Source organism: Colius striatus, chromosome 6, assembly GCF_028858725.1.
Source record: "Colius striatus isolate bColStr4 chromosome 6, bColStr4.1.hap1, whole genome shotgun sequence".
Lineage (NCBI taxonomy): Eukaryota > Metazoa > Chordata > Aves > Coliiformes > Coliidae > Colius > Colius striatus.
In genome coordinates this window covers 43059877-43079435 of record NC_084764.1, presented here as the reverse complement: position 1 = coordinate 43079435, position 19559 = coordinate 43059877, and the positions used below count along the sequence as shown (strand labels likewise).

The window sequence follows — 19559 nt, the reverse complement described above, 5'->3', positions numbered from 1 at the left end:
ACATACGTTTGTGGGCCACGCACGCCAGTGTCCTGCTCCTGGCTGCGAGCAGAAGGCGGCCTGTCCCTCGTCCCTTCTCCGGCTGAGGGCTGGCTCCCCAGGGGGAGACGCTGCCACTCCTCCGGCCCCTCTCCGCGGCCTCACCCGCTCTGCCTCACGGCGCCCCGCAACACCCGAGCTCGCCGCTACGGCTCACGCCGCTTCTCCGCTCACGTCCGGCTCGGCTCGCCGGCGGGGGATGGGGGGCAGCCCGCGGGGAGCGGCGCGGCCGCCGCCCCGCCCCGCCGCAGCCCCTAGCAACAGGCCGCCGGTGGCGGCCTCCCCGGCGCGGCCGGCTGGGGGCGGGCCCTTCCGGTTCATGTCGGAGCTGGGCTCGGCGCGGAGGAAGCCGGGCGGCCATCTTGGCTCGTCCGGGAGCGGCGGAGGGGCGGGGGGCAGGCAGGCAGGCGAGCGGCGGGGCGGGTGGGCGCGCAGCTTCCCCCCAGCCCGGCCGCGGCCCGCGGGGAGACAGCCTTCTCGGAGCCTGGGGCGAGCGGGTAGAGACGGGCGGGGAAGAGAGCGGGCGGCTCCGTGAAGCGGAGCCGCGGCGGGGGAAGGAGAGAGGAGACCCCTCAGCGGCGGGCCTGCGTTGGCCTCCGTGCCCCGACAGCAGCGGAGAAGAGTCGGCGAGAGGAGTCGGGCTGCGCGACGCCCCGCTGCCTCTTCCTCCTCCCTGGCAGTCCGCCCTGCCTTTCCCCCCCACCCCTCCCCCGGAGCCGCTCCCTCGCCTCCTCCCTTTCCCCAGCTCCATCCCTCCGCGCTTGATGAGGTGCCCCTCTCCCCGCTGCTGACCTCCGCGGAGCCCGGCCTGGCAGTAGGATGAGCCCGGAGGGCTCGGAGGGGGCGAGACCGCTCCGCTCCCTGAGGGGGATCTAGCTCGGGCGTGTGGCGCCGCCGGAGGGTGGGGGGCACCGACGCGACGCCGCCCCCCCGCCAGCCACCTCGTCCTTCATGGTGGCTCCCTGCGACCACCATCTCGGAGCAGACGCGCAGCCCCGGCCCGGGGGCCCGTGTGTGTGTGTGTGCGCGCACCGCCGTCGCGGGCAGCGCAGCCGCCCGAGTGAAGTAAAATGTCCACTCGGACTCCATTGCCCACGGTGAACGAGCGCGACACCGAGAACGTGAGTACCGCCGGCCGCGGGGGCCCGGCCGGGCCTGCGCACCCTCCCGGGGTGCGGCCCCGGGGGCAGCGGGCCCGGCCAGCGGCGGGGCGAGGGGGGGAATCACCCTGCGGAGGGCTGGCGTTAGCCGCCCGTGCTTTCCCTAAACGGCAGATTTAGGCTAATTGTGTTTTTTAAACACAGCACCCATCCTCCAGCACGGTTCGCTCATTTTAGTAGCGTTTACGGGCATCTCTCCCTCCTCTCCCCCCCACCCCCCAAACCCAGTGCCCCCTTTCTAACGCTTAATCCGAGTGTCTCTCGGTGGCGAGGGTCGGGGTTGTCGTGTTGGTAACGGGGAAGAGAAGATCTGCGTCGGGGAGGGGGCCTTACTGGGTTGCTGTCTTCTCCTGATGTGCAAACTTACTGCTAAAAGCAACCGAATAAACCTCTGGTAAACAGATGGCAATAAGTCAGCTTCGGTAGGGGTGGGCTAGGTGACCTAGATAATAGGCCTCTTCCCTGCTTAATTTGCAGGATTCTCCATGATAACGCTTTTAGACTAGTCACCTGTTCAGATGGCATGAAAAGGGTTTCTTTATTGGAATCATCTTCAAGGGAGCTTGTTCCTTCTCCCCACCCCTTCCCCCTTAACAAAGCCAGGGTTTGGGAATTGACACTTTATTTACAAGATTGAGCCAAGCACTATTAACAATCACACAGGTCATATGTTAAAGGAGAAAAGAAAGACAGGAGAAAAAAAAAAAGTGGTCCTACCACATGAGCAGAGAGCCACAAACAGAAGCTCTGTAGGAGACTCCCTTTCTGCAGTAGGAACTGTATTTCTTTTACCTTAAGACTTGCTCGATCCTGGTGTGTCCTGTCTAACCGTTTTTCTGCATAGGCTGTGACACATCCCCAGGTGATAAACAGAAGGGAGTTGTGGATCACTGTAGTCTAAAATGAGTCGATCTGTGAACTTTGTATTTCGCTTTCTATAAAGGCTGGCTGATATTCTGTAAGAAGGCAGATGCTAAGCTTGACACAGGAGATTTTATTTTGTGAGGACTTCTTATCTTTTGGACTGCCGTAAAAAATGGAAACTTTGGTTAAACATTAGGGAAAAAAAAACTGTGGGATTGTTGCAGCCCATAAATAGTCCAAGAAAAGTGATGGTAGCCCCATTGTTCAAAACAAGACCAGACAAAGCGTTAGAAAACAGGCTGCGTGGAACAATTACTGCATTACTAGGGATTTAGATTTTATTGACATAATAGGCACTTCTAACTTCTGTGATCTTTATTTATTTTAGCACTAGGTGCAACCTGCAGGCTAAAGGCTGCATTCATGAGCAAAAAGCCAAGTAAGCGTATTTGGTTGTAAAATCTCAATGAGCTTCCTGCCTTGTGGAAGAAAATAATTAAAATGTGAGGTGGCCCTTCCTATGCCATGGGGAGGGTTGAAGTTGTAGCACAGCTTACAAAATACTACACAAAGTTTATTTGGGTAATTGTTTTAGTCTGTAAGCAAAGCTGACTGAGGGTTTCAGGCTCCCATGAGGATGTGTGGAGGCCATCCTGCAAATCATTTTAGGAGGTGTTGGGATCAGGTTCTCTAATTAATTCAGACTCTGCTATTGGATGACTTAATGGTGGAAGGACTTAGTATGTGCTCGAGGAAACGCATTATTCACAAACTATGTGTTCTAGCACTTGAAGTTACATGTCTTCCACTTAAGGCACCTTGCTCTCATTTCAAAATACTGGTCTAACGCTTCTCTTTAGTAGTCTTCGTAACTTAAGATACGTGGATTGTCTTGCTTGCAGATGAATTGCCTTAAGTTTAGATTAAGGCATATTTTTCAAGTGCAGTAGTCTGAGCTGAGGGAGTGATATTGACAGGGAGTGATTAATCCTCACACTCACCCCATGCATTGAACCAACCCCCCAGTACAAGGCCTTACCCCTCCAGAAGCTGCCTGTCCATTGGCTACCTAGAAATTCACTAAAATGCATTCTGCTCTGCCTTGCTTAAAACTAAATTTAAATCTGACATTTAGTCTGTCTGAATGACCCCTGCAGCTGTGAATGCCAGGTCCCTCTTTTTTAATACCAAATATGACGATTTTGATACCTAAATTAAGTGTTCTCCCACCCCAAAGCTGGGTGTGTTGTGTTGGCGGGTAAACTGAGCCTTTGATTCTCTTTCACATGAGAGAAATCTAATTAGTTAATATTTCTAGGAGTCTGAAGCACAAGTGGGAAGAAGCTTAAGAGGTGCCAAAGTATTCAGCTAGCCTTTGGGCTGTGGTTGTGGACCCTCTGAATGCCTTCTCTTTGCTTGGAAGGTTACCAGTGCTGACGGAGGCTTGAGTGGTGTTGCACCTCGTTGAGGTGTGCTGATCGGAGCTTGTCCGTGCCTACACTTGCAGCTTTGAAAATGGAGTTAGCTTCCAGAATGAGGGTGAGCGTAAATGATCATTGTCTGTGCTTGCAGCTAAGCACGTTCAGTGGTTGGCAACTCCCCTCCAACAGACAAAGTCTAATTGTCAGTACTTGATTTGGGTTTTTTTTAAGGCAGTCTATACCACCTCTTATCAACACACACACTGCTGAAGTGGAAATGCTGTCACAGTGGCTTTCCCCCAAAGCCACTCTCAGCTATCGAGCCTTCAGTGCCTTTGAGATTAAAGAATTTGGCTCCGAGTCACCTGGTTTTGAGAGGAAAGGCATCCCAGATGATCTGTGATCATAGGAACTTCACACTTGGACAGTTGGAAGCTGGCTGTTGGCCTGCAATGAGCTGGCTTCTCATCACAAAGGTAGAGCAGCTCCTCTCTGCCATGTCTTGTGCAGCAGTGGCTGCCAGCTGCTTAGGGGACAGAAGCGAGTTAGGGGATTAGATCTGCTCTATCTTCTTTGGAATTATGTCCTACGTGTGGGAGAGGAAGCAACAGGCAGCAGAGTGGCAGAAGACAGACCTTTAGGTGACAGAAGAATGAGTAAACCTGTTTTACTAGTGATGAGAAGGGAGAGAAGATGGAGGAGGAAAGAATGTGGAAACACGATGGAAATGTAAGGTATATGGTGGGAGACAAAAGATAGGAGGAGGCATAGGGGAATGTGCATATGGTAGGATGGAGGACAAGGAGTGACAAAGAAATAAGAGCAGAGGGAGCAAGATTGTGGGAAGTAGGACAGATATTCATTAAAAAAAATCCCTAAGAGTGGGAAGATGACAGTGAACTGTAGGTAGAAACAAGGAAATACAGGTGGTATGGAGGTTGGTAGATTTGGGGTGTTTTTTATAAGGGCATGAAATACAAAAGAAAAATCTTAGGCCAAATGGTTTAATAGGAGTCTCTGTGTTCCTTGCACAGTTGTGTGTTTTTTTTGGGGGAATAAAAGGTAACTGTTTTGAATGTGTTGGTTCTGCAGTCTAATCTGAATTAAAAATTAAAGCAATTTGAGGAAAAGCGAGACTAAAATATCCTCTTATCTCAATGACTGTGCCTAATGGGAAAAATTTGCTATTGAAAAATGCCAGCGTGACAGCAACTGTGCTTGTACAAGCCTGTACAAAAGGATTCTGTGCAGCAAAAGCATCTTATTTAAAAAGGCTTAGAAAAGACAAGGTTAGGTTCAAAAATGTGCTTTTCAGGTGCTGTGAAGGTTAGTGCGGTGCATCTTGGTTTATTACCAATTAGCTGTGAAGTGCATTAGAGCATTTGCAGACAATATGCAAGCTCACATTATTCTATATATTATTTATCAGGCTTCTCCTATTACAAATAGATCTGTAATCAGAATGCTTTCTTCCATAGCGTGAAATCCTGTGGGTTTTTGTGAAGAAGGGGCAGGGGAGGAAGGTGTGCCTGTGGCCAAGAGTTGTGGTAGATTTTCTGCTACAGGGACCATCTACATTCTCCTGTATTTTCCACCAGTTATCATAAATTCTCTGGTTTGAATGAAATTAGGTGAAGGTAGCAAAATAGCTAGAAATAAAATCCGGTTTAGGAGTTCATCTGGGATGTATTTTTTTAATTCCAAATTTTGACAGAGCAGGAAAATGCTTTTTGTACATTCCCAGCTGCCTGGGATGCCTGATAGGTCTGCTGCTGTTTGTCCTCCAAAAGCACCTGATGAGGTTGTGTGACGTTACGAGTCACACACTGCTAGCATTTTCACATTTTGAAGGGAGAAGTTTCATTCTTCAGCTCTGCTAAAGCAGCCCATGCTATGTTGTTCAACTGTTGGTTTTCACTGGCAGCCCAAACTGAGGAGGCTGCTGAGGTGGCTGCCTCTGCCCACCTGTGCTCTAATTACTGTAAGGCTGTGCAACGAGTCTGGTCAGCTCTCTGAGATGAATGCTGAAGAAACATGTGTTTGTCCCCACTCCGTGTGGCTACAAATACTGACACAGACAAGAGGGTGGGAATGGCCAGTTCAGGTGAGGAAGGATAAAAACTGGTTTTGGTTTGGTTTGAGTCTAGTTTGCTCAAACTCAAACCTAGCCCTAGCACTCTAGGACTAAGATAACTTGGGTTATGCCACAGCTACAAACAGAGATGTGTAACTGCAGTGATGCACCTTTCATTAATTGTGGTGTTCCCATTCTGGAAACAAACATCCTTCTTGTTTTACATTCTTTCAGTAACTCAGCAAAACTAAGCTACAGGACCTTACTCCAGAAGTGAACAAGTCATAGTTCATGTATTTTATTAGCACCACTGAACGTAACTTAAAATTGTGGCCTTAGAAGTAGCAGCTTTGATTCTCCATTTCAGTTCTGGGCAAAAGATGTACTCATGTCGATATAATACTACAATTCCTGTTGACTGCACATCTCAGGTGACTCAGGTCAAAGGAATTCTAAGAGTGGAGGCATTTGTCTCTCCAGATCTCCATTTCAGATGATATACAGTAAGTAGCATGTGTCTGCAACTTCCTCTTCTAAATCAAATAATGCTGCCTCGTGGATATCAGCCAGATCAAAAATGGAGGTCGCTGGGTTTCTTTAGGCTCATGATATATCAAGATTGGTTCTGCTTAGGGTGGAGATCATCTGCCACTAAAAATCTATAGAATATATGCTGAATAGATGCATAGTGCTCTTAAAACATAATCCTGAAAGATACTGAGTATACCTGTGGTAACATTCCAGCCGCTCTGCTGGATGAAAACCTTGGGTTAAGAGAATTCTTGGCCCATAAGAACTCGGTGAGCTCTGAGTGTGTGTGTATATATACACATATAAACAGAAATTATCTTTCAAATAAAATTTGTTCCTGCAGGGTTAAAACCTAAACAAAGTTTTCTATCTGCAAGCTCAATGTGGTCTTTGAAAACCAACTGTGAGGGGGGATTTTTTGTTTAGCATGTAATTACTGACACTGATGATTCTGGAAACAACTTAGTTGGCAGTATTGTTGGTGAAGAATAGAATATGGTTGGCTCTTCAGCTATTATTCCCCAGGCTGATGTCAATAAATACCCATTTTAATCAGCAGTAAAGAAACTTTGGCTGGAAGGATATGATGAATGTCAGATCTTGATAATGTGAAGCAACAAAAGAGCTTTTAAAAGCTTTTCTAACTGGCACTAGACTTTTTGATTGTATAAGCAGGATTTCTTCACTATGGTGTTGTTCAGTGCTAATCGTGGAATCCACTCTCTTTCATAGGCTGTGTGGAGTGTGAACCAAATGATGTCCAATACATCAGCAGAGGCTGTAGTGGTGGTTATAGATGGGAAGAACTCCTGGGCCAGAACCTGAGAGCATCCTTCCTTTGCTGAAGGCTGTTAGTGCTTTGCTGTCAGCTCTCTCCCACTCTGATTTTCAGGGCAATGATGCAGTTGTTGGTAGTTTTTCTACCCCTGGTCTGTGGCCAGAATTGTGAGCATGCAAGTGTGACTTTGAGTAACAATGCTCCTCCTGCCAAGCAGAAGTCACCTGTATGTCAGTCTGTACTGTCAGCCTCCATCAAGCTGCTCCTACAGGGAGTTGCATTGCTGTAGATGGTTTGAGCCGGAGCTGCCTTGTCCTGATGGCTGCTCCTGTTTTTTTCATTTTGCCTTCACTGCAGAGATTAAGGAGAATTAAGAATGTGTGTCAAGAGGTATAACCTGCGTGTGCTAAACACTGTATTTGCTCTTCAGGTTCTTCCTTTAAACTGGTTGTTTGACAAATATGACCTAATTAAACTAGCCACTCGTTTTGATTGAGTGTCATACCAGTTAAATGAATGAGTACTATGGCAGGCTGAGAGTTGCACAGTGAATTCTTTACCTTTTGGCAATGGAAGCATCAAAATTAGTGTTTTCTCTCCTTTACCAGCTGTAATGTATTTCTGAAAGATCTATTTGTCTCCCTTGCTGAGTTGTGACCCTCTCGGTTGTACTGTTCGATCACAGCATCCATTATGGTAGGGCTGGAGCACACTTGAGTGAATAAATCTGCCTTCATGGATTGGTAACTTTAGTGCCCTGTTGGATTGCATTTTCCTTTGTAGGACAGTGTTTAAAATTTCATGAGGTGGAAGCCATGACTGTTCACCCTTAAGATTGATTATGTAGCAAGCTAGTCTAAAAACTGCCTTTTAATTATATGAGCTGGAGCCGAAGAATTGGTTATGCAAACATCAGCATGAACATATTGGGTCTGTCCTGATTGTGCCCTGGTCAGCAGTAGGATGGAAGTAAAATCAGGAAAAGTACAGGACATCTTCACCTGGTACCTTTTAAAACATTACATTATTTTCCTCTATCGTATATGATGACTTTGGGATTCCCAGAGCAGTGACTGGTTATAGACAGTTGTGGTTGAGTGTTTGCTGTGACACCTCATGGTGGTTGCCAAAAATGGAAGCCTGTGTTTTGACTTTCCAGTAGAATTGCTTGGTCAGCATTTGCAGGATGCCCTGCTGTCTTGTTCTGCAGATCTATCCGTGCAAAGAGATGCCACCTCTGTGAATATCCTTAGGGCTAACCTTTTTTCCTCTCACACTGAGTAGTACTCAGCAGTCTGTCTGTTCTTGAAGATGTTAATGACAAATGGGAAATAAAATACAGCGCATTGTTAGGAAGGGCTGCAGTGAAATTAGCCTTTGAATGTTTAATTTAGAACACTTATGTGTTTTAAAAACCTGTGATATGTTTCCTGGGAAGTTTTTATAGAAATAAGAGTGGGCAGGCAGAAATTACCATGTATTTATATATTGTATACAAAATTGGGGTAATGAAGCAATTCAGTCTCTTAAATATTCATCGTGTCCTGGAATATTTAGATTGTTAACATTGCAAGGAATAGGCTTTAAGTACATCTTTTTTTTCTTATTATAATTAAAAATGGTGAATCAAAGGAGGCTGTCAGGATTCTTATTGGTCTGACAGCTTTCCAAGAAATTCTGTAATATCACCTTGTAGTATTTCATACAGAGAAGGGGTAACAGCTAAGGTAATACACATTGCTAGAGACTTTAATGAGATTACATTTGATCAGTTCATTTAGTTGATGGGAAGGTAGTTTTCACTACTGTATAAATTAAATACTTTGGAAAAAAATGTTGATATCATTGTTCCTCCCTGGTTTGGAACAAAAGCTTCCTCCTTACTGTAAATAAACATGGATTTTTGCAGGTCTTGGGCAATTAATTTCTTAATGTTTTCCAGCTTTTTTGAATGGATGTCAGATGCTTTCTCTTGCAGGTTTTCTTCAGCTGTTGACACCTTTTTAAGCAGCACAAGAAGTGTGACACTAATCATCCTCTGCCCTATGTATTTCTAATACTTTGAATATTAAGATATCTCTAACATCTACCAAAAAGATTTCAGTTATTGGCACCTTCATACTTCATTTGCTTTTTACTTTCTTTTCTTTTTCTTTCTCTTCATGCTAATCATTATGTGGCTATGAAAGGATGTCGGCTCATCAGTGGGGGAAGGCTTTTGCGAAAAGGTGGGTTTTGTGTTGTGTTCCAAATATAGTTGGTCTTAGGCTCAGTCTCTTCCTCCCAGTAAGGTCTCTCCCAAATGGAGATGTTTTACTTCGTTTCCTTCTGGTTTGAGTAATACCAGGGTGGGGCTGGAGGAAGGACAATGTTTTTTTTTCTCTTTAGTAAGTCGTCCCGTTGACTTGAAAAGTGTTTAAAAGATTTTTGAATGGAACCTGATGAATTTCAAGATCTGGAAGAAAAGACTTCTCATGAGTGGATTTCAGGAGATATTTCTTAAAAAGTGGTTACTCTGGCTAACAGGAAGCTGCACAAACTACCCAGTCTCCTTGCTTCAGTTCCCAGTCTGCAGTATAATGGTCTCTCTTTGTGAGAAGACAGGTATTTTGAGAGTCTCTCAGACATGGTGAGTGTCATGAACAAGTGTTATCCTTACACAGAATGCATGTGCAGGGAGGTACAGCTTCCCTACCACAATGAATGGAAACTTAATACAAAGAAACACACACTTGTTCTAAATCTTAGATGTTTAAGACATGCCCCCTTAATGAAGGCATGTAAATGTGGGCCTAGGAGAGAGGCTTGAATAGGATCTTTGGGAGTTAGGGAAGCAAAAATCTGCAGAGGGTCTTCTTGGGAAGAGACAAATGACCTGTGTCTCGGTTTAGAGATCAGAGGATGCTGTTACTATTTCTATGGACTGAGATTGGAGCTGATAATCTGTTTGCTGAGGAAACTGCCCTGGGAAGTGGCAGAGTACAGCCAAATGCTACATAAGCCAATGCATGACTTGAACTTTTCCTGGACCATCTATATTTTTGCTTTTTGCCTACACTGTTTAGCTTTCCATCTACCTATCATGGCTTCTTGAAAATGATTTGAGTGGGAGAAACACTTTTGCTCAGTTTTTAATTTATGCCTTTTAGTACTGTATGCTACCAAGCCCTCTTCTTCATTTCCATGAGCAAAAGAAAATCCATGTTGAAATTGGGAAGCTCTTTTCTGCAGTTTTTAGAGAGCTTGTGTTATGTTCAATATAATAATCCTGTATTTGACAGGAAGGATTTGTGAAGTGAAATGCAGTCCAAATTAGATCTGGTTGCAAACACACTGATTTCTATAGAGCAAAACACAGCTACAAACAAGTTAGTTGGAGAGAACTGAACTGCTCAGGAACACAAAGCTTGATATTCAAAAACCTCAGCTGAAAAGGGTCAGATTCTTGAAGTGATGTGTGTTAGGGTGGAAATGCAAAGGTCTGTACAAGGAGATTGTGTTAAATTTATCAATGCAGGTCCGAGTAAGTTCACAGCTGTTAATCCCACCCTTTAAGTGCAAAGCTAGAAAGCATGACAAAAATGATAGGACACAAGGAGTCATTCCTCATCAGAGGACAGTGGAGCTCTCAAGGTACATCAGCTAGGGTGGCTTACTATGTGGAGTAGAACTCATTAGTGTTATAGAATCTTACCTAGTATTGTTTATAGGATGAGTCAGATGAGTTCTGAATATCTCATCCACAGGTTCTCTGGTTTGGAAATATGTGGTACCTGATGCCCACATCTCAACTGCCCCCTAAGCTAGCTCAGATCTAACAAGAGTTTGTTCATTCAAGCAAAAGGCAGTGCAGGTGCACATACTTTGTTTTCAGTCGGTCAGTTGAAAGCAACCTGCTAGTTGAATCTGTCTGCTGGAGAGCCTCAGCTAATAAGCCCTGCTTAGAGACAGGCTGGCTCTTGCTGCAGTCAGCCTGTGCACTGGTGCCACATGCCCAGGTGTGAAAAGGCTGATTAATTCCAATACACTGCATTTTCCAAGTTAGATAGGTTATCAAGTCAGTGTAGTTCAGCTGTATTCATGGGATAGTGTACCTCAACTGAAAGTGAGCCTTCCTCTGATATATCCAAGAACATTCTGGTCCCTGATCACTGGGAGTTGCAACACAGGAGGGTGTTGGCATCTACCATCAGCATTTGCTGCTTTTTTCTAGCTGGTCTGAATAATTTGACACTAGAAGAGGTACCAAAGGAGCTGACAGATAAGTTCTCTTCATTGTATGCTGCAAGATTTGTTGGAAGTCAGAGTTCAGAGAAGTAGATAGGATGGGTGTTGGCTGGGCCTGTACATCAGGGGTAAATAAGATGTCCTGGACAACCAGCCTGAGCCTGGCGTTAAGGGTGTGCAAAATAGTGAAATTGTTGATGCAGGATTTCACTGGCCTTAGTAGTAGTTCCTTGAGCTGGGTGACTGCTCTCCTCCTTACTCTCCTTAAGAATTATTGGTTGATAAACACTTATCTGGTTTTTATAGGTCTTGAGATACTGTTGAGAACAATGAATTGCTACCAAGCATTGGCTTTTTACTGGATCTTGTTCTGGGTGTGCTGCTTGTTCCTTTGCCAGTTATAGAGTGTTTTGGAAGAAATGTATACTGCTACTGCTGCAAACTAGGATAATGATGGCTGGAATAGTAAATAGGGCAGGATGGGCCAATCATCAAGAACATGTAATAACCTGCATGTAAGGAAAGTGCATTTCACTTCAGCCAAGTGTGAGATCATGCGTGTAAGGAACCAGGACTGAAAGTCATTATATGTGATAAAGAAATGGGAAGCAGTAGTTTTTAAAAAGAGTTAAGGTCAGTGTTGGATGGTCAGATACAAATCATCTTCTACCAAGAGGGCAGGTTCTGTCCATGTAAAATCAATGGAGTGATGAACAGCAGATGCAGTCTGTTTAGTCCTGCTGCATCTACTGTTCAGATGACATGTCAGGTTCTGGCATAAGCCTCACAAAAAGGTTTTGTAAAAATAGGAAGGGATTCTCAAAAGAACTATAATAACTGTTTCTTTGTCTTTAATCATTCTTACAGCAGCTGTTTCAGGGAGCTTAGTATACATACATGATAAAGTGAAGGGATAATATGGTCATAGTAATTAAGTAATGTGGGAAATACAAGTCTGGTGACAAGAAACGAGAAGTTAAAGCCAGATTGATGCTGAAACATTACATGCACCACAGTATGTGTGTGTGGTTTTCTGAACAGTGACTATTGAAACAGTTTTCCAAGAGCTGCCATAGACTTCTGTCACTGATATTTCTTAAATTGAATGAATGTGGGTTTAAAAATAATTTGATCACAGCTGTTGCACTCGAATTAACAAACCAAGAAACTTAAGATGCCAGAATGTATGGTCACAAGGTTACCTCAGGTTATTAAATAGAGTGTGAAATTTGCCAAGTGTCATGCCAAGGTGGATTTGTTCGTTTGGGTCTTTACAATGGTGGTTGATGATCTCACATCCTTGTAAGAGTAATACTAGCAAGAGTAGTACTAGCAGAAGAGCAACATCTGGGATTTTGGGGATGACTGTGAATTTACTGTCTTGTCTTCTGTGGAGCCAGATGTTTGCTCCACATTTGCAGACTCAGCAAGTCTACTTAGAGAAGTTGATATATGGATTTCAACCATGGGTTGAGAAGTAAGGGACGTGAGGAGTCCTACTCTTTCATGAACAGGCTGTTAGGAAATGCAAAAATACTGTTACCTTAACTGTGTGATCTACTGAATAAAGAATGTTACAGGTGTGAGAGAGACATGTTCATTTTTGCGATGAATAGCTGTTCAGGGAAACAGAGGGAAAGGGACTTAAAATTAGCAGGCAGTATCTCAGATCTCTGTAAGTGGCGTTCAGCCGATTTATATCTGAGGTTTCTATACATTAGGTAGAATTCCTTCCCTTGTTGTCCAGACCATCCTGGGTATTATCAGTCATGAGGTTTTGAAGGAACAGGAGTCTAATACAAGAGGGAAAAACCCCAACTTTTATCAGTAGTATCAAACTGCCCAGTGAGGCTGAACATCGTACTGTGTGTGCTTTTGGAAGAGCTTTATTTGTGTCTCATTTCCAAAGGCTTTCCTGCTTCAGTTAGGTGCAGTAATGCAAATGGGAAATAATATCAAACACCTCTGTCTTCCAGAACTGATTTGACAGTCCACATAAATTACTTTAAAATGCTCAACTGTTGCTCCAGTTCAGGTCACTTGGCCTTCACCAGGTGGTGAAATGTTATGAGCTGGTTACCTCTTTATTGTCCTTATCAGAGCACAGTTCATTGTGAATCTTGAGTTGGATCCTTTGAAGGTTTCTTCAAAGGAGTCGCTAATGTTTTCTGAATGTTTATGTGCTTCTCCTCACTGATGTGTTTTGTCTCGATTTCTTATCTGTGTATGTTTCTGTTGCAGCACACGTCCCATGGAGACGGACGGCAGGAAGTTTCCTCTCGAACTGGGCGCTCTGGAGCTCGCTGCAGGAACTCTATAGCTTCCTGCGCAGATGAGCAGCCGCACATTGGAAACTACAGGCTCCTTAAAACCATTGGAAAGGGCAATTTTGCAAAAGTTAAGCTGGCAAGGCACATCCTAACTGGCAGAGAGGTAAAGTGTTATGGGTTTAAACAATACTGAATTGCAGTTAAAGTGTGAAGGTTCTCTTAGAGTAGCATCATCTAAGTCTGTGAACCTTTAGCACCTTTACTAGAGATACTGCCACTCATGTAGAAAAAACAGAAATGGAAAACTGTGGGGTTTTTTAATGACTACCAAACAAGTTTTCTTGAAAATGATCCCTGTCTTAAGTTTGCTGTTAGAATTCTCTGCTAAATCCTTCATTCCAAAAAAAGGGCTCATTATATAGCAATTCAATAAGCTTACTTACAGTGTTTCTGTACTGCACAGTGCAAGGCTGTATTGGAGGGGAAGTCAGGAGCACTAATAGATCTTGATGATGGTCTGAGTAGCCCAAACACAGTATTTTCTTGCCAAAGCAATATGTCTCCCAGGAGCACTGCTAGTGTCTGTAGTGCAGTGAGCCTTGGAAAAACACTCCAACTTGTTCAGAGCCCGTTTGTGTGTCTTGCTCAGTGTTGAGTGATGTAGACAAGCTTTCTCTTTTATCTCTTCATAGTGTCTAACTCTGACTCTGTAAGTAGCTTGTGCGTGCCATTCAGTGTAATTAATGACTTACACTTAATGATGGTTCTGATTTGGTGAGCTGCAGTCCTGTTTGCTGTTTTATTAATAGCAACTCTACATACTGAAAGAGAGAGAAACACCTCGTTGACCTTTTCTTGCCAAACCTGTCTAATGAGGTAAATGTTTGCTGATTCTGGCAAGGACTTTCAAAGGAAGCTGTGTGGCTGACTGCATTGCTTTAAGGGAATGTCTTTCTGAGTGAATATGGACTCCAGTACCACTATGAGGAACAGAGGAGACATCACTTTGCAAGAATTGTAGGGGAGGGAGTTTTGGTTTCTTTGGGCTGACAGTTATGATGATCAGCTGTACTATCCTGAGTAAAAGCTCCTCTTCTTGCTAGGTGAGGTGCACAGCATTGCTAATAATTACGTATTTCAGATGTGTGACCACAGTTGTTCACAGTATCGTGGATAAATTTCCCCAGTGTCATTAATTTGCCCTTGCCCTTATAGAAATACTTATCTGATCAGCCTTTGGATTGTGATAAGCTTTTCCATGGCTGTCGCAGTGATGTTTTTTGGTAGTGATCAGCAGCAGCACCTTGCACTTTGTTGAGTCCGCTTTCTTTGCTAAATTCATCTCCAAGGTTGCTTATATCAGTTTTCTGTTGCATTTGATGGAACTTAACTCCTCTTAACTCCTTCAACAGACTTAATCATTATGGTTTGACTTCCTGTGTCAAGGCCGCTGATACAGATATTAAACAGGATTGATCTCAAGCCTTGTCCTTGACAAACTCTTATTTATTTCCAACCTGCTATCTCTTTTTTAATTAAAAAAGCTCTTTGCACATTTCAGCTTATCTAGTTCAATAATTTATGTGCATCCTCCTAGATGAGGCTTTACCGTAGTTCAGATAGTCATATCTTTTGTGTTTCCATAAGGCACAATTAACTGTAGGAAACTGTTTCATTTAAACCTTCTCTTTCCCTAGTTTTTTTCCTTGCAAGTTTTGAGCTCAAGTATTTTGGGGTAACTGGGTCTAATAGGTGGGGGAAAAAAAGTCTGATAATTTCCAAACCTGTGCTACTGTTTTGCTCTGATAGATGTTAGAAATCTGTGCCACAAGAAGGTGCTTTTATTTTTCCTTTCTTTTTTTTAAATCTAATCCTGCCACTCAAGAATTCCAGGATAATGTTCTCAGTCTGGCCTCAGCCAGACAGCACTCATCTTCCTGGATTCGTGATTTCCTGCTTTACACACTCGTTCCTGCTGGCTGTCCTGTCTTTGTTCCTATTCTTTTTTCCATCTTAAGTACCAAACCCTCAAATTAAAGGCTTAGTTTTGGGAGTCATACTTAAATGAGTTTTTGTCCCTGCTGTATCCTTGCTGTGTTTGATCCCTACTTATCTTCCACTTGTTATCTATGTGGCTGTTCTTAATGTTCTTCTAAGTGTCTGGTTCAGTTTCACTTTATGGCAATTCCTTCTTCGTGTCTCTCTGCTGATTAACTTCTAAATCATGCAACAGATCAGCACTTTTCTGTCACTACTTGGGAGGAGTATATGTTTGTTCAAGCATTCTTCTAGGGTAGTTGGTCATCTCCTTATATGTGGAATCTTTCCCTTTGAATTTTTTTGTTGCTTGAGATACAGCTTTCGTGGTTTTGAGTCGAGTTAAATTCCAGGACACACTTTCTTTTCCATCTTTACTATGTGTGTAGGATATATGTTGAGATGCCAATCTCAAATTACAGAAACGTTTAGTCCTTTGGGGAGTGACCAGAACATCAGCTCAACTTGAAGAGGTTGAATTGTCCTGCCATTGAGTATGTGGCTGCCTCCTCACAGCAAAAGCGTGAAGGGAGAGTTAGCTTCCCTGCACCAGAGCTCAAGTTTGGAAACATGCTTCTTGGAGATCCTCTGTCTTAGGAGAGTATTATTTGTAGTCTGTTTGCCCTTTTGAAACCAAGAATCTTCATTGTAAACCTGCTTTTGTTAATTCTTTGACTTAATGCCATGTATTTTCTCTTGTAATTTATCAAAGGTTGTTTCCTCTTGACAAGTTTTCCACGCTTGCCAAAATCGAGAGAAGACTACCTTTTGCTGTTTCTGAGGTGATTGGGATCACAGCCAAAAATATATGGATCCTTCTGTTCACTTAAGGCATATGTTCAGTTAATAGCTGGGAAGTTGAAGTTTCCTAGTGAGACAGGATTCTTTCAGGATCCAAGTCTGACTCCAAGGAATCTGTCATCTTCTTTCTATTCTTCCCTTGGAAAAAGTGAAATTTAAGAGGGAGAAAACATTCTGAATAGTAGCAGTTTGGCCAGCTGGCTCAATGTGTCAACTCCTGATTGCTTTAACTCCTTCATTGAAGTCATGTAGGAGGAATGGTTCAAGTCATGTTACTGTCAGTGGTGACAGCAAATCTGCCTCCAGCATTGGCCATAGCATACAGTACTTGAAACTGTTCCAGATTCACTTTGTGTACAGAGAGCAAAATTTCACCCTTGGAATACAATTCGATGCTTTATTAACTCTGTATAGTAAATTGGAGGATTTTCTTTCTCAGGCTCATCAGAACTATTCTTGAGAGCAGGTTCCCTTTGCCTGTGATTTAGAGACCTTATCAAGGCACCTGAAATTGCTCCCTGTTCTGTTGATGAGTTCAAGCTCTCAAAGTCAGTGTTAACACATTGTACTCTGTGTTCACTTGGATAGGAATTTGCTAAATTCATCCTGCTGCTGAGGCTATAATTAGTGCCCTGAACAGGCCTGCCTTTCAGAAACTGAGGTGTGTACCTTCCCTGTATCTCCAGGGCTGAAGCTGTTTGGCAGTCTCTGATCCCACGGCATCAATGCACAGTGAGAGAGGGGAGCTGTGTTTTGTAGGAACCAAATGCCTTTAAACTTCACGGGTTGAAGCAAGTCTTTCACAGATTGACCGGAAGGGTACAGCTCAGAACAGAAATAATCTTTTTCCTGAGTGGAATTTACTTACCAGGCAACCAACTGTCTGCTGGAGTATAGGTAGTCTAGGGACAACAGGTGACTTTTAAGTAACATGTGCTGTTGACAAAGGCAGTGGTCACTCTACATCCAGAATGGATTTGTAAGAGAGTGCAGGAAGTGAGTATAATTGAACAGGCAGGTAGAGATAAGTCTTTCTTGGTTTCATACACAACTGCTCATATAAAAATACCTATTGCTTAATGTGTCTGTCTCTTGTTTGGATTTTTTGAAGCGATTTCACAAGGTTTTGCAATGGAATTTTGCCTCGGGAAATAGCGATCTTTCCTTTCAGTAGCATACCTTAGAAGAAAATACTCTCCAAAGCAAAAGTATTCTTAGATGACTTCTCAGTGACATCTTGTCCTATCTCACATCTACAAAGGCTCAAAATAAATCTTGAGTCTCAGTTTCAGAAAACACCATAGCCACCATATAATTCTGTGATGCACCCAAGTGTCGAACACTGTGTTCCCCTCTTACCCTCTGCATCAAGATGATCCATCCATGTGTTTTTGCACTTGAATGTAGGGATTTAAATTTGCTTTGATGTAAGATATTCTTTATTCCATATGTTGCAAACCTCAAGTTAATGAGATGACAAAGATAGCACAAAGTGAGCCAAAACTGCAAGGGGAATTGAAAGCCCTTGCTTTGCACCAGTGAAATGTTATAATCAACTGGGTTGCAGCATCTTGCCTTTTTGAGAGGCACCATCTTCTTGGCTTCTGTAGAGTTTCTTCTGTTATGTTTAGTCTCTAATTTAGAAAGGAAAAATACCAATTGGCATGTAATTCTAGAAAGATTCCTGTTCTGCTCATCCTCTACCCAAACTGCATTGCACTGAAAGTCTTCTCTGTTGCCTGTTCATTCCCTCAGATCTTCAGGTTCTGACTGGCTACTGTGCCACTGAATTTCTCTTTAGATTATTTTGTGAAATTTTAATTACTGACTGTTTCTGTGCAGTATTTACTGAAAAGATGAGAACCAGTAAAGGAGTGACGTTGCTCAAATTGTTGTACAACAGCCAGTGTATTTTTGTTGATGCACAAGCGATAGTTCTTTTCACATCCGTCAGGGAGCACATTGATACAAATATTCAGTGAATTTCCAAAGGTAAACTTAGTTCTTGCAAAATCTGTGTGGAACCGCTTTCAATTTGCTCTGAAATCTCTGCTTTTAGAGTCATCTTCACAAACTGCCAGTGCCCAGTCAGTACTGTGTAATTATACTGTGTCAAATAATGTCTGTCGGCACAGTGCTCTCCATTGAGACGCTGTCTGCTGTTGGAACTTCCACTGTAATAGGTGTGATGGCCTTAATGACAAGCGAAAGACTAAGTGAGCTTCTAAGCTTCATACACTTCAAATACATGGGATTTTTCCACTCTCCTGTTTAGTTTGTTGTGTTAGAAGGAAGTTACACTTTAGCTACTAATTCCAAATGGTTTTAAATACAAGTAGATAATTTGCCAGATAAATTTGAGTGAATTTTGTGTAGTTTTTGTGTTTTCTGCTACTGGATTTTGACCATCTTGTAATAATGCTGCATTGTTCCTATGGAAAATACTGATTATGAACTCTTCCTTTAGGTTGCCATTAAAATAATTGACAAAACACAGTTGAACCCAACTAGTCTCCAAAAGGTAGGTTTTTACATTTAATCTTCCATCTGTTCTGTAACTTGTTTAATTTCACCATGTCCTTCCCTTAGCCCCAGTCGCCTGTGCTGGAGAATCAGATGCATTGCATACATTGCACATATCAGACTACTGTCTTTAATAACTAGTTTTGTAACAGATATTTTTGACAACCCTGCAGTTGTTCAAGATGAACTCGTACAGAGCTGTAAACTGAGAAAACAGTGGTATTAGCCACTTCCTTTCTCTCCCAAGCATAGCTAACTCTGTAGAGAGGAGGTTCGTGGTTTGGTGTCATGCCCGAATGGTTCCTTCGTGCCGGTCACTTTGTTAAACTTAGAAATACAAAGCTTATGTTCTCTGCTCTTAAACTGGCCTTGAAAAAATTGCCTCTGGACTGAAGACCAAGCAGTATCTGTGCCTTCCATGTAGCTTGCAGTAGCAAAGGTGATGCAGTTTTATGGAACAAATTGGGGCATGGCTATCCTGGTTTCTTCCCTCTAGCCTCAAATGTTTCATGTGCTGTTACAGTTGTATTCCCTTATCTATTTTAGTAAGTAGTGATAAATCCTACTCTTTGATCAAGCAAGCCAGTCTGCTTTGGAGTGCCTGCAGGAAGTACATTTAAATGTCACTTTTACCTAGGACTTTTCCAACTCTGTCCTTTTAAGTGCTGCAGTCAAAGGCTTTTTGTTTACTTTAGAGTACTTTGATTAAAAAGTTCCTTGCAGTATTCCTGTTTGAGAGAATACCCAGAACATACCTGCAAACAAAATGAAACGGTGTTACCAGAGTAAAGTGGAGAATTACACGCGTGGAGGTTTTCTGCAAATACTACAAAG

The 19559-nt window shown here is 43.2% G+C and overlaps 1 protein-coding gene across 2 annotated transcripts in view; it reads left to right on the top strand.

Moving 5' to 3' along the window:
• Positions 1–414: 414 nt before the first annotated feature.
• MARK3 (microtubule affinity regulating kinase 3) overlaps positions 415–19559 on the top strand; it is a 62673-nt gene continuing 43528 nt past the window's right edge. Inside the window, exons 1-3 of one of the 2 annotated variants that reach the window (XM_061998511.1) lie at positions 415–1160; positions 13336–13527; positions 18670–18723. In XM_061998511.1, the coding sequence (XP_061854495.1) occupies positions 1110–1160; positions 13336–13527; positions 18670–18723 (297 nt within the window). In that variant the 5' untranslated portion in view covers positions 415–1109. The remainder of the gene's footprint in view (positions 1161–13335; positions 13528–18669; positions 18724–19559) is intronic. The other variant, XM_061998512.1, reaches the window with a different exon arrangement.